A 15,676-nucleotide genomic window follows, 5' to 3' on the forward strand; every position below is an offset into this window, starting at 1 on the left:
GCATTTTATACGAGTCATTAACAGAACAATGTATTTTTGAGGTGTGTTAAAAAATTCCACATTTCTCATGAACTTGTATTTAAAAGGATTCGCACAGTTACTAACCTTCAAAAGCAGGAAAGTGGTCCTCCAAATTAGAATAAATTATCTTTTCTTCCAGCAAATCTTTCTTGTTCATAAATAAAATAACCGACACGTCCTTGAACCATTGTGATGAAATAATAAATCTGTACAAAGCTACACTCTCCTTTAGCCGATTCTGTGAAACAAAGAAAATATTATTGGAATATATATATGCTGCACCAATATTTGCATAAACATAAGGTGAATCATAAATAAATGGGTGTCATATTGCCAGTAGCGTAACTAACATACTCTGCGCCCCCCGGCAACTTTCAGTTATGCACCCCTACTCGTTTAAAAAAAAGAAAACTCTTTTCTAAAATATTAATTCATGCCTACATTTATATTAGGCGTATACAAATATGACAATGCATACATGTAATATACATCAATGTAAAAACTGGTATGGACAGTTAAGACGACAGACAAACTGTAAAAGATTATATACTATCTACCAAAAAGTAATTGGGCACCTATGATGGTGATTAATTTAGTATCTAATTTGAATCATTTAGTATCATTTAGTGGGACCACTGGTGGTTGTTCGTGGCACAATGAAATCACAGGCATACTGTACAATACTAGACAATGAAATGCTCCCAACCTTGTGGCGTTTTTATGGAATGGACCCCTGTTACTTCCAGGATAACAATGTTAGGTGGCATGTTTCGGAGGCTACTTTGCAGTGGTATGCCGACAACAATGTTCACCGATTGGTCTGGCTTGCACAGAGTCCTCATCTCAATCTCAAAGAATACCTTTGGGAGGCATTGGACTGGCAGGTGAGGTCTTGGGAGATGCGGCCAAATTCCATTGTCCTACTGAGTGAGATCTTGCAAGAGGAATGGCGACGCGTTCCATGGACGTCCTCCACAAACTAGTCGAGAGCATGCCTGGCAGAGTGGCTGCTGTTATAGCAGCAAGAGGTGTCTCCACGAGGTCCTAACAGGGTTCGCACCACCAGACAACCATTTTGTACACGTGCCCAATTACTTTTTGGTAGATAGTGTATATTATTATCCTATGAAAATTCACTGTTACTACAAAAATTATGATACTGTTACCAGTCCTCTGCATTTATTGATGGAAGCAAATTCTCTAAGTTTGGTTAAGTTCAGTTTTTGAGGCCAATTGCTTTCGATGCTTAACAGCGCCACTCCACTCAATCTCACTCATCATTGTGCTTAAGTAATTTTTGATCAATTTTATCTTGGAAAACAACTTCTCAGCTGTTGAAGTCGTCACAGGTACTGGAGGGAGTGGGGGGATCATATCAGTTCATACGCCAGGAATGCTACTAGCCATAATATTGTTTATTATCAAGAGTAAATCTATGACAAAGTATTCAAGCCTCCCCGATGGTGCAGAGGTAGCGTCGTCGCCTTGTGATCAAGGGCTCCCAGGTTCGATACCCAGTGAAGGCACATAAGTGGTTCGGATCCCATTTTAAACTGTAGGTCCAGTCCGAATTAGCCTTACTGTACATCAAGTGGACTTAAAAATCATATGACAAACTATTCAGCTAATGAAGGGTTTCTTCTAATCTGGAAATTTACTTTCTACTTCTCTGGTGATTAACATTTTCTGTTTGCAGTTGTATGGCCATAAAAATATAATGTGTTTGGTTGAGAATATATTTTAACACTGAAAAGAAAACTTTTTGTGAACTATCGGTCGTTGTTAATTTATCATTCTAACTGCACCCCCTAAGCTCGGATGTCCCTCCCCTGCACCACAGGGATTGCGGGGGTGTTATTTACGCCCCTGCATATTGCATAGTGATGATATAGTCATATTAATAAATGTTGCCATTTGTCACTTTTATGAATACAAATACATAATTGATGCCCTGATTTTGTTAAATAAATGTCTAAATAACAGTATATTGCAATCACCTGATCATATAATTTAATTAAGGAGGTTAATGAACAATTCATGTTCTTCAAGAAATGTTTGCAATTTTACATGATTGGTACAATGTGAGTTGTCAGTATCAATTTTATGTTGGTACTTGTCTACACACAAACAAGCACCATAAAGTACAAAGTTCGTAAATGATCCTTGAAATTAATATTCATTGTTTATCATGCAGGCTTACCGTATTCTTGTCTTCAACAAGACCTTGATCATAATCACTAAGAGCTGCTAAAAAAATTATAGATGTAACTTTCTCAAAACAATGGATCCATTTTTTTCTCTCTGTTCTTTGTCCTCCTACATCCACAATTCTGCAAAACAAAGAATGTCCATGTCATTTATTGCAAATGCAATCTGATCTAATACTATGCTTTGGTCACGGATGGATTAAGGTGGGATCCAGTTACCGTCTGTAGCAACATACTGAGGGAGAGAGAATGTGGAGGTGGTGTGATCATCGCCATGCTCCAGCTGTCTTTATTGCCACATGATTGCACCCAGGTACGCATTTTTTTTCTAGAGGTTCCATGAAAATCTAGCAATAAAGTTTGCAGATGTCCAAAACTCGTCTGCCCTTCATAAATTCACCATTAGAGTTTGAACAAGTTTTTCTATTCCAGGTTACATCCCTGTTTATAACCCAGTGTTGTGAGGACCACTAGATGCTAGCTTACAAGAACCAGAACTACAGCATAGAAACACCAAAAAAAATGGTGAATTCTTGCAAAAAGGAAATTCAGTCCTTATGAATACAATTTACATGTTTTTACTATCTTAAGTGTAAATACTACACTCATTACATATAATTGAGAATTTATAACCTGTCTTAAAGAATATTTGGTTCATATTGAAGGAACATAATGTGATTGTGTAATGTTTATAGGCAGTCAAATCACATGCTCAATGTTTCTTTGTTAATTTTTACTTTTTCGTTATTTTGCATTGTTTCACCTCTTAGGTTAATCATGATGATGACATTCAATGCTTAGCTGATGATGTGCATGATGGTACAAACGCCATGATCACATTATGTTATAATTAAATGCGAAAATCAATACTATTAAACAAGGGCATCAATAGGATTTTATTTCACGTGATGTACAAACTTCAATGTAAAAAAAGTTGGAGGAAAATAATACTGGAACAACATACAGTGATTGTACGTATCACTAAGTATATCAGTTGTGACTACTATATTCATAAAGCATGGTGGTTAATGCTGTTGCCTTGTAGGGCCTCCCGATGGTAACATCTTCTAATCAAAATGTCCAGGGTTTGATATCCAGTGGTCCAGGTTCCACCTTAAACTGTAGGTCCAGTTCTGATTAGCCTATCTGTGCATAAAGTGGGCTTAAAACTCAAACTCAAGTCTTTTCTTTGTTATTAAGGTTTTTTTCTTGGTGGAGGCACATTACGTAGTAGTTCGGATCCCACTTTAAACTTCAAGTCCAATCCCAATTAGCTTATCTGGGCATAAAATGGATGCACAAATTCACTTTACACATTAATGTATTGCTTATTGTTTGATTGTAAACATTTCTTCCCCCTTCTGTAATCTGTATACAAATATGGTACCATTAGTATATTAATTTAGACAACACATAGAAAATCCGTACAGTGTTCAAAAAATGTTTGGAAGCCATTCACATACTTTACACATTGTTTCCATGACAAGATATACATAACATACTGCAAATACAATTTATTTTTCTTCTTCCTGTCATGAGTCTATTAGCAAGAAGGGGTGAAACAAGCATAGGATAAAACAGGAAATTTGACAATGTTCTTAAGAGAGAGGTTGATTTGGAAAGTAAAAATATTTGTAATTGTGCACTCTTGCTTAATTTTTGCCAGATGCATACACGTAATAAGTGCAATTATGTAAAAATAAATAAGTACTTGCCTGAAAAATATAGTGTCCACTGGCACCACATATTCGACAATGCCTGTTGTGGGGCTCCTGGCATGAAGTATATCCTGGTCTGTGGGAAGGTACAGCTCCTCTGCGATCCTATCAATTTCTTCGAAGAAGCTGCAAAAATAAGTCCAATATTATACATGAAACATGATTGATTGAATGATGTGGTGTTTTAGTCCACTTTATGCACAGTAAGGCTAATCGGGACTGGATCTACAGCTTAAAGTGGGATCCGAACCACTATGTGCTTCCACTGGGGTATCGAACCTGGAACCCATTGATTACAAAGTGACGACTCTACCACTGTGCCATCGGGGAGGGTTATACATGGAACATATTACCATATCTATGAGGGAAAGTCAATATAAAAGTCGCAAAATGAAATATCTTCGAATTGCTGCAATGTGAAATTGTTTTATGAATATCAGTCGTTGCACTGATCCTTTCCGCAAGTGTCGGTGTAGGTGGCAGCACAAGACAAGACAAGTCATGATTCATAATGCTAGCCAAGTAAGAAACCGAAACCCGTCCGTTTATTTAATATCGAAACTTTTTATGGCTAATAGGATGTTTATTATTTTCAGGGTTGAAAAAGAACGTAATTTAATTTACAGTTGCCCTCACATTATTTTCTTCATGGTTGAATTTTACAAGTTTATATCGAGAGGCTGTTTTTCTTCTTTATAAACCGTGCAGCAAAGATTTGATTTTACGGTATGTATTCACTTCCCACACTCAAGCCTGATACTTCACCATTATGCACATTATTGTAAGTAGGGATGTGTGTAGGCCTATATTATATTTGAAATTGTTATAATTAACCGAAACAAAAATTAACCCATTGCTTGCCTATCACAAAAGGTCATGGCACGCCCCTGCCACCGTGTATCGTATATGGTGCTAGTAGTCACGTTCTCATGGGGCGGTGAGTCATTCGAGTGCCAAGTGGGTAAGATGGCAGGTGTGTTAGCCGAGTGTACGTGTGGTGAGCAACGAGCCGTAATTCTATTTCTGTGGGTGCAGGGCAAATCTGCTGAGCAAGTGCACAAGGAAATGTTACCTGTTTACGGTAACAAATGTTTATCCAGGAAAGCCATTTACAACTGGGTGGAACATTTCAATCGTGGTCGAACCAGTGATACCGTTCGTCCAGGTCATGACAATGCTCGTCCACACAGTGCCAATACCACAGTGGCTCACATACAGTCACTAGGTTGGGAATGACTGGAACATCCAGCCTACAGTCCAGATTTGGCACCATCCAACTTTCATCTCTTCGGCTTACTGAATAATCATCTGGCTGGTCACCGGTTCCAGGATATGGAGGAGGTCCATCGGGAGGGTACCAGCTGGCTATGACACCAAACACAAACCTTCTTCGCTGCTGGCTTCGAGGGACTCGTGAAACGCTGGGACAAGTGCCTAAATGTTTATGGAGATTACATTGAAAAATAAACCACATTTCATCAGGTAACTATCAGGTGGCCCATAAGTAGTAGACCACACTTTGAATCGCCATAACTTCTAGCGGAAGTGCATTTTCTGACAGGTTTAAATTGTAATATGTAGCAGAAGTGTCATATTGCAATGTTCTAAAGATGATCCTGATCGCTGCCTGCAGTTTGCCGAAGAGTGGCTCACCAAGTTGGAAGAGGACCCACAGTTGGAACAGAGTGTGGTGTGGACTGATGAAGTCAAATTTCACCTGTCTGGTAGTGTAAACAGACATAATTGTGTTTACTGGTGTGATTCGAATCCAAATGTGGTAGTCGAGTACCATGATAAAAGACCCGGCGTCATGGTCTGGGGAGGTGTTACGTACCAAGGTGTCATTGGCCCTTTCTTCTTTGAAGATGGCGTCAATGGTGAGAATTACTTGAAGCTCGTTGGGGACACTGTTTACCCTTTACTACAACAGAGACACCACTTTGATCAGTTGTAGTGGCAGCAGGATGGAGCTCCCCCTCATTATGCCACAATTGTACGGAATTGGTTGGACCAAGCATTCCCCGGACGTTGGATCGGACATCGCGGGTCAATTGAATGCTCGCTCTCCTGGCCTCACCCCACCAGACTTTTTCCTGTGGGGGTATTTAAAGGAAAAAAAATATTCCTGCAACATCAACACCCTACAGGACCTGGAGAATGTGATTACTGAGGAATTTTCTGCTGTTTCTCATGAACTGTGTGCAAAAGCGTGTGAAAATGTGTTTTTGCAATTACAGGCCTGTATTGACGCTGATGGCATGCAAGTTGATCACACAATGGAAAACCGATATTAAAGAGTGTTTGTGTTACAAAATAAGCCATCTGTTTTATTTTCATGCCGACTCTGCTAGAAGTTACGGTGCTTCAAAGTATGGTCTACTACTTATGAGCCACCCTGTATTTCAACTTTCCTTTCTATTCCATTTTGCAACTTACCTTCGTACCTCATGATTTGGGGTTCACACTGAAATGTTGTTCTAATATACACGTAGTAGTAATATTGGTGGTGGTGGTGTGGTGTCTATTCATTTGTGGTTGGCGTTCTGGCTATTGACTGAAACCACTTTAAGCACTGTCCCTGCATTGCCAATTGTATGGCATTCTTCAACACATCATCATCGTCACTTTTATTAATTGCCAAGTGTTAGAATCATTGTGATGGGGAAAACCATACACAGAAAAAAGAAAAATATTATTTAACATTGTAGAATTTTCTGACAATGAACCAAAGTGGAAAGTTAAAAATATGGCAGCATAAGTGAAGGGGAAGCGAGAAGGATAAACAAATGACTGTCCACTTTAATTCATGGCTTGCTTGCAGGTCTCAACTGTACATATACCGAACTGGTAGGAGCTTGCATCCACTTACACATCATAACAGTAGATTCCCTGAGGAACAAATAAAAATCTTTTGTTTCCAGGAGGAGTATACAACGGGAGTGGCCTAATGGGACTTGCAGGTATGAAGGTACCTAGATGTTTCGGACCTCACTCTCATTCAGTACATACCAGTGGCGTGGCATGACATTTTCTAAAGTGTTTTCATCAGACGTTATCATCTCCACCATACCCTCCCCCGCCAAAATCTCTTCGATCTAGATTTTTGTTCATTTTGTTCTTTTTTTGCAATCAACTCGGCGATTTAGCCACAATCACTCCTAGAAAGAACTATCACTCATGAGAGAGTTACCGCGAAAATCCAGTGAATAGTGATCAACCCTTGCCAATTCTTCATCTCTGTTTCTTTGCAAAGAAGTGGAAAGGGGAAGAAGAACCACACATCTCTCGGGTCAGTTCGACGTTTGTGCAGTGAGCAGACAATAGAATTCTGCTCCTCCAACGGTGGAAGGGAAGTCCATCTGTACGTACTACTGTTGCCAACTTAGTTCTTTGGAGCAAGGTTTGTCCAAATCACGAACCGCAACAAATACTTATCTTTGTGTCTATTACGTAAACGGTCTCAGTTGTAGTTAAATCCAGCTATGACTTTGCAGTCTAGCTCTTGTTGCTTCAGAGAAAAAGTATCCCCGTTTTAGGTGGGATTTAGCTCTTTTCTGGAAATTCAATGTGACAACATTTGCTGATCCGGTAGGCTGCACCGGTAACTGTATCCCTAAACAGGCATATGAATAACCCCCTAGCACACTTAAGTCTTTCCCTGCTGTTCCCTTACATTGGCACCCTTTCCTCTTGTTGCCTCTTGAGGGTAGCTCAAGGGCCTGCCTCTTCGCTTTTATCGGCTGCAGAAAAAATGTCCTCTGCAATATACACTCGACTGCAATGCTGTCGGTTAACGTATTTAACAATGTTGTTATATTATTGAGACATTTTTTACATTTTGCTGTTACCTGCGGTAACACCAGTTACATGCATGCCACTAGTTCAGAACCAGTACTTCACCTTTGTTTCGCTTATGTTGGCAAGGATTTGGTAACGTATAGTAGGGTGAAGTGTCTTATGTGCTGGCTGCCACTTCTTTCTTTTCCATTTCTTATACTTAGTTTTGGGTTTCCTAGTTTCCTTCCCCCCCCCTTTTTTTACATGAGCATAATTTACTTCATCTCAGTTGTATTACAGAATCTGAAATTTGTCCGCCTTTCGTTTTTCTTTAGGTCTCTTAGAGGAGACAAGCAGAAGTGTTTGTCTGAAAATAAAATGATGCCTGTTGCTAGTTTGTTTTGGTTCATTTTACTTCGCTTTTCTGCCACTTTTGGCTAATTGTGAAGATAAGGGTGAGTGATGATGTGATGAAATTGATGAAGAGACACTCACAAAAATACCCATGCCCAGGCAGGGATTCAAACCTACAATCCTTGGCATCATAGTGCAATGTGCTAACCATTTCTCCGCAGAGACCGGCTGTGTTTAGTTTACATATTTGGGAGTATTGAATTTGAGAAACTTGGCCTAATTTATTTTTGTATATTAAGAGAGGGTTTATTGTGGTAGTCTAAAACTCATAATGTAACATGTAATGTAAACTCCCCATTGACTGGGAAAGAAATTTAATTCCAAATTTAATATTATACAAATTGTTTTTGAATTTTTCATTAGATGGAAATTTTTAAAAAGTTTAATAGACTCACCCCCCCCCCCCCAAAAGCCTCTTTGTACGCATGGTTCTCGAAGGCTATAGAAGTTAGTTTTTTCTGGAATCATATGAACTAACATATGCAAAAGTCATCATTACATGTGATAATTGTTTTGAAACCAAACATGAATGGAACAAAATACTTGGCACACACAGGAGATGGTATTATGCAGAAATTTCAGTGAAAATTGCAGACTCGACCAGGACTGAAATCCGGGTCTCTGGCATACTGTGCCATTGCTCTACCACTGAGCTACCGAGCCAACCATGGCTTCGCCTGAATTTTTGCTGTCTCTGTTTTACCTGTATGGAATACTCTCGGTCAGTGCTACTATTCCAAATACAAAATACTTACTATTTAGCAGAGTCTGTTAAGTGATATTCCATCCTCCTGCAGAAGCATTCCTGTACTCCTGAATCCTTCCATAGGGACTTTGCAGCTTCTACGAAATGTGTCTCCAAGCACTCCTCAAGATTGTAGGTCGCATCCCTTACCAGTACAGCATTCTCCTGCCATTGTCAATAAGAAAAGGATAAATAAGCTTTTGAAGTGATATACTGAATTGACATTTTATTGTGACAACATTTTCTAGAGTACTCTGATCAAATCGTGGTCTTCTACATTGGTGGCAGAGAGAACTTCGGTTTGAATTAGGGTTGTGCGTGTCTGAATCTTTGTGTATATTCAGGTGTTGAAATTTAATGAATTCAGGAAATTAAGATTTGGATGTTAAATTATGGATTCAAGATTTCGATATTGGATCCAGGATTCAAGATTTGGATATCGGATCCAGGATTCAATATTTGGATATCATGTCCATTATTCAAGATCTGGATATTGGATTCAGGATTCAAGCTTTGGATATAAAATCCAGGATTCAATAGTTGGATGTTGAATCCAGAATTCAAGATTTGGATATTGGATTGAGAATTCAAGATTTGGATATCAGATCCACAAATCAAAGGGTTGTATGTCAGATCCAGGATTCAAGAGGCGGATGTCAGGTCAGGGCTGGATTTATTTTCTCCATGTTAAAACTAGAAGCCCTCACCCAGGTAGCTCCATGGTTCAAAGGTTAAGGTCTCAGTCTGGTAGGTCAAATCTGAGTCTTGAAGGACAAGCGCAAGTCTCAGTCTTAAAGGTCATCTTTATCTCATCTACAATATATAAAGTATTAAAATTGCAAAAACCTAGCTATCTCCACGAGAAACTGGCATTTAGAAATTCCATACATCCATACAATACTAGAGGTCGGCGAAAAATCGACATTCCCCGCCACTCTGCTGTCAGTTTCGAAGGCTCCTTCTCCCTCTGGTCTGCAAAGGTTTGGAATGCTCTTCCCGATTATGTTTCTTTTGCTACAACACCCAAAAACTTCAAAGAACAAGTCGTACTATTTTTATTGCAAAGACAACAATTGAGCATTAGCTCGTATGGCTAAGCAACAGGAATCAAGTAAAGTAAAACCATGTATTTTGCAAACACTTATCTGACACAACGAATATTTATTTCATCCTGTATGCATGCTATTTTAGTATTGATTTGGAAATTGCGTATGTACACGTGTGTATGTGTGTGTGTGTGTGTTAATGTATCTGTCATTGTATTCTCTTATAATTTTATTATTTTTCATTTATGTCAAATTCATTCATGTTTTGTTATTTGATTTCAGTATTATAAATGTATGTATTGTAACTTTTATTCACCAGAGTTAGGTGGTAGAGCAGCCCAAGGCTGAATCTCGCTCTGTAGTAAATAAAAAGACTTTTCAATTCAATTCAATTCAATTCAAATTAAGACAGAATCGAGACTTGTCATCTTGGTACCATCCCTAGCCTTGTAGTTGATTCATTTAATAAAGTATGGTCACTCTTCATTAAAGGTACCATCCCAACACTTGCTTAGACTGATGGAAAACCACAGAAAATCTTGAGAGATTTGAATGGATGGCCTGCCAAACATGAGTTTGTACTCGCCAAAATCCATTCATTTGTTATTTCTGAATACATATAACTTTAAGATAGAAAATCTTCAAAAGAAAAGCATATGTCAAACACATCATTTGCCGGAATAGGAAAAGTATGAATGACAACCTATATGCACAAAAACTAATCAAACGATTTGATTACAAGTCTGCCATTTCATGCTATTGTAGAAGCCCGGTAAAGTAGCCACCCTCCCTTCTTAAGTGTCTAATCTATAGAGAACAATGAAGATGAAGATAACAGCAACAGATAATTTTAATAACAAAAAAGGAATATGGTACTACTTCCTGATCTGCATGTTATCTTCAGCAATCAATTGTTTTTTAAATTGTATTAGGCAAGTTTTCCAATTGTATGTTTTCTCAGAAAAAAATAGACAAAGTTTCTAAAGAAAATAACACATTACAGGTTCTCTTAGCACCTTTGTACATTTCATATCAGTCAAAGTACATGTATATTAAAAAGTCACATTAAATACACATACATTAAGTACCATGCGCAAGAAAAAGTAGCTGATCTCAGTATTTGGAAAGTTACTTTTTGTAAGTAAGTGTGTTACAGTTACTGGTACTTTAAAAAAAAACTAAAAGTAATTGTAAGTTACTTTTAAAGTTACGTTCAGCTGAAAATTTTCGCATAAACAAATTACACAATCAGTGATCATTAATTGTAATAAAATAAATATATTAAGACTTACATGTGTTTCTGGTACATAATATAAGTCTTCATGTTTACATAAGTACAACATAGAGATCATGGAAAAAGGTATATGCATATACCTTAAACCCTTTCTCTTATTAACCTCTTAACTGGGTAATTTCCTCGTCGAAAGCCCAATCTGCCCTGGGGATTTTTGTTGATAAATTGATGAATTTCGTAAACCAATATTTGAGTTAATATTTCTGTGCTCCATGGCATACCATTTAGGTATTGTTTATTCTTTTATTGGTCCTTCTTGTACTTTTTACAATATGCGAGATTTACAACTACAATATATCTCGGATTTCCTCAGCAGGAAAAACACGCCGTCGCTTCCGATTTGCCTGAGCCATTATTGCATACGCGATAGAACTGAACGTCGGGCTGTGTTCGTTGCTTCCCGCTAACTCTAACGGTTACAACAGTCTGGAAGTCAGAGCCATCTGGTGAAACAAAGAAGAAAGTAATTGTACGAAGTATCTCGTCATACACAACAGATATCAGCAGTAAGAACATGAGAACGTAGTATCTCGTCATGCCCATTATAAATCAGTAGAGCCAGAACGGAGTATTACGTCATACCCAGTTAAGAGGTTAAACAATTCTTCCTAGCCCAACTACACAAATTCCAATGCAGCAATTCACCTAAAACAGTGAAATCTTCACATGCAATGATGAATTGCAACAAAGCATTTTGATATTCTAAATTTAGGCGATTCCACCTTTCACCTGAGTAACCAGAGAAGACACATAGTTGAAACAGAGTTGTCAACTGTTCCCCATATTACAAATTAACAATTAAAGTGTCATAAAGTAACTGTAAAAGTATATGTTGTAATGTTACTTCTATTGTGAAAAGTAATCTGTTACTTACGCTATTTAGCTACTTACAGTTAGAATACTCCAAAAAAAAGTAACTTGCTTGTAACTCCTTTACAAATAACTAGTTACTTCCAAACACTGGCTATACTATAATTTAAATTTATATAATAAACAGAAAAAGTAAATTATAAAGAAAGAACTATGAATGCTAAGTGCAGAAACTTGCAATAGATTGAATGTAGAATGTAACTTTTGCTGTACATGTGTTATATTCAAAAGTTGTTTATATTTTTCTTTTTCCCAGCTTGGTAGGTAATTGTACTTAATTGAGTGTTTCTATCTTAATTCTCCCATTCTAAGTGAGTTTGTTAAAAAGTCAATGTCCTGCACTTACACAAGAAAGAACAGTACAATTACAATAGCATAGATAAGGGATAATCTTAAAAAGAAATTACAATACAAATGAAAGTGATACAGGAATTCCTCTCAAGATACCAATGAAATGTTAGAAATTCTTTGCAATTTGAAATCGCGAAATTGAGGTAATGGCATTTTCATGACGACATTTCATTCCAAATCATGCTTTTATATATGCAGTGCTGATTTTATGTTTTTCTTACCTAGCAGCACCATAGTGGGGTTATGGGGGGGGGTCATAACTTCTACTTTTGAATTCAATTTTCTAGAAAATAATAGGTTAATATGTCCTGCACTGTGGCCATGCAGTCTAAGGTGCAAGCTTTGGGCTCTGGCTACAGGACACATGCAGGTTTGAGTCTCCTGGGGAAAGCATAACAATTTTTCCTGAGATTTCAGCCTGTGTATGGGACTAGTGGCCACCCACCATCTTGAGGAAATTGGGGAGCTAGGAATGCATAACCTGGTCATGAAGACCTTCAACAATGACTGGGGGTTCATCCTGCTGACCACCCCGTAACTAGTTGGTTGATGTCCCACCACTGGTGGGAGTGAGCACAGCAGTCGGTTGGTAGACACTAGATGTCATGGACTGTTACACCACATGTTATTATTATTAATAACTTCATATAAATATTTAGCTCTATTTTGTAGCCCATAATGACAAATTGCTTTTCCAGCAGTTGAATCTCCCCCCCTCCCCCTCTTTAAAACTTTCTGGGTGCACTTATCTTAGGTTAAACCAACTCTCTATTAGGCAAGTAGACAGGACAGTTATTGGGGCAGGTTGCTGCACTGGACCCATCTTTGGCAAGAAACTTTTTACACACACACTTCACTCAGTTTTAGTAAAATGGGGTAGAATATGAATGCATCCTCTTACAGTGGCAAAGCATGGTGTCACATCAAGGGTAGGCACAAGCTTGTTAACGCTTGGTGTGAGATGAGGGTATACCAAAACTTCTCCCCTGATACAATAAATGCCTCAATGCCATGGATGCCTATGTAGGAAAATAGCTCAAGGTATGTACTTTTAGAGTAAAACAGCAAACTTCTTTTGTTCTTTTTCTGTTACCAAGCAGGCACTACTTTCTGGACTGGCCTCGTATAACTAATTATGCATTTCTACGGTACTTACCGTATTTGATGAGTTTTCATATTGTATTTTCAGATCATCCATTGCATTGACTAACATCTTGATAGACATCAAGATACCTTGTCGTATGATGGTTATGTAAAGTCGTCTCTCCTTCATTGAAAATCCTTGTCCATGTATGATTTTCATTTGTTTCAGAAATGTGGACTTCCCTGATTCCCCTGTACCTGCAACAGAAAGGCTGCATAATTTAGTGGTTTCTCAGTCCAAGTGCATTTCGCAAGAGGCACAATAGTACAGGCATATATGTATGAGAGGATGATAGGGGTTGATCACCCCTCGCAACCATCCAAAAGAAGCTTTCATGTCGTGTAATATGCCTAATATTTGTGTCAATTAAAGTGTTACATTTGTGACTTTTTTTTTATAACAGTTTTCAGGCTTGGCAAGAACAATGTCATTCTTGAATTTAAATTAGTATTTTTCTTAGTTTATGTCTCTTTCTTCAAATTCTGGCTAATCGTGACAATGAGAATTAATAATGATTAGATGAAAGAGATGCCTATGTTCAGGCTAGAACTTGAACCCAGAACCTTCCGTAGCAAGATTGTGAGTCAACCACTCAATACTCTTGGGCATTAATGTGGTAGATGTCAACTCGAGCATAAATTCTTTTTTCCTTTTTTCATTTTACGTTGACTATTTATATCTTGATAATAGAATCAATTTTGACAATGATAAAAGAAAACAATATATATATACATTCTCCAGAATGGACGTTTCAATACATTAATCCATATTCCAGGAAGGTCAATGCATAGTTCGTGTTTATTATACTGTATACATCAGGGGTGGCCAGCACGTCGATCGCGGTCAGAGAGGTAGTCAACTGTTGTATCAGGAAAAGAGCTTTGTTGTAACAGTTAATTTATTTCTGATTACGATGTTTGCTACTCAGCTAAGGAAAGGTGATTTGAAAAACGTCAGTTGTGTGGAAGATGAATGCAGGGGTAAAACATTTCCCAGATTCGAGTCTTTTGCAATGCAACTAGATGATTTGCGCATGGAATTTGAAAGAAGATTTACGGAGTTCTTCCAGTTAGAAGACGTAACTTTCATGGCCTTCCGATTTCAGGAAATGAAAACTGAATCTGTGGATGAACTCTGTTCTCAAATATCGCAATTAGTGGAAGGAGACCTCAGTAAAGTAAAAGAAGAAATAATGAAGTTGCGCTGCGACATTTACTTGAAAGCAAGAGCAACTGATAGCAATGTATCAGATATCTGGAAACTATTGTGTGAAGACTTCTATCCAAATATTCACAAAGTGGCGATAAAATCAAAGGAGAGGAATCGATTAACTGATGATCACTTGATTTCCTGCTTAAGAGTAGCAGTAACATCATACATAGGCGCTGACTCCATGGGGCTTAGGGGGCCTCGAGCCCCCCCCCCCCCCAATGTTACTTTGAATTTTGCCACATGAACTTAACTTTAAATACACATTTGAAATGTTCTAGACCATCAACTTTGGGGGGCTGAGACCACTAAACCACCAACTTTGGGGGGGGGGGGGCTATGACCGGAAACAGCAAAACACATAACTTATAACTATATACTAAGTACGTATATAATTATTATTTACTATTATACATATATTAATCAGAGACATAATGAATTTAGCCAACGACTTGTTAAAGACTGTTCGGGAATCCCCTAAAAGAATGCAAATGTGTAGGAATATTATTGATGAGAATGAGAAGGCTGGCCATACTGGACTGCGACCACTTTGCCCTCGTCGGTGGACGTTGAGAGCCTCCAGTATGCAACAGATCTTAAGGAGTTATGAAAACCTTCTCAATTTTCTTGAGAATTTTTCTGAAGAGGATTCTACTGACGCAACATTAAAATGTGCTGGATATCTGGAGACAGTGCTTCACTTCAAGACATTTTTCTTTCTCTCCCTCTAGTGCAATGTGATGGGTCCAATAGAAGAGGTAAACTGTAAGATTCAGTTTCCATGCATTGGTACTACAGAAGTAGAATCAAAACTAAAATACTTGACTGACATCTTTCAAGAAAAGCGAATGTGTTTTGAGCAGTTCTGGCTGAAATGCAC

General features: G+C 38.1%; 1 protein-coding gene across 5 annotated transcripts in view; it reads right to left on the reverse strand.

Moving 5' to 3' along the window:
* LOC145992365 (guanine nucleotide-binding protein G(q) subunit alpha-like) overlaps positions 1-15,676 on the reverse strand; it is a 74,986-nt gene that overhangs the window by 11,985 nt on the left and 47,325 nt on the right. For 4 of the 5 annotated variants that reach the window (XM_083128750.1, XM_083128763.1, XM_083128757.1 and 1 more), the window contains exons 3-7: positions 13,600-13,784; positions 8,893-9,047; positions 3,944-4,072; positions 2,222-2,351; positions 106-259 (exon numbers count right to left, since the gene is read on the reverse strand). In XM_083128750.1, the coding sequence (XP_082984876.1) occupies positions 106-259; positions 2,222-2,351; positions 3,944-4,072; positions 8,893-9,047; positions 13,600-13,784 (753 nt within the window). Of the gene's footprint in view, positions 1-105; positions 260-2,221; positions 2,352-3,943; positions 4,073-8,892; positions 9,048-13,599; positions 13,799-15,676 lie in introns of all 5 variants that reach the window. The other variant, XM_083128766.1, reaches the window with a different exon arrangement.

This window comes from Lepisma saccharinum, chromosome 1, assembly GCF_977018435.1.
Source record: "Lepisma saccharinum chromosome 1, izLepSacc3.1, whole genome shotgun sequence".
Lineage (NCBI taxonomy): Eukaryota > Metazoa > Arthropoda > Insecta > Zygentoma > Lepismatidae > Lepisma > Lepisma saccharinum.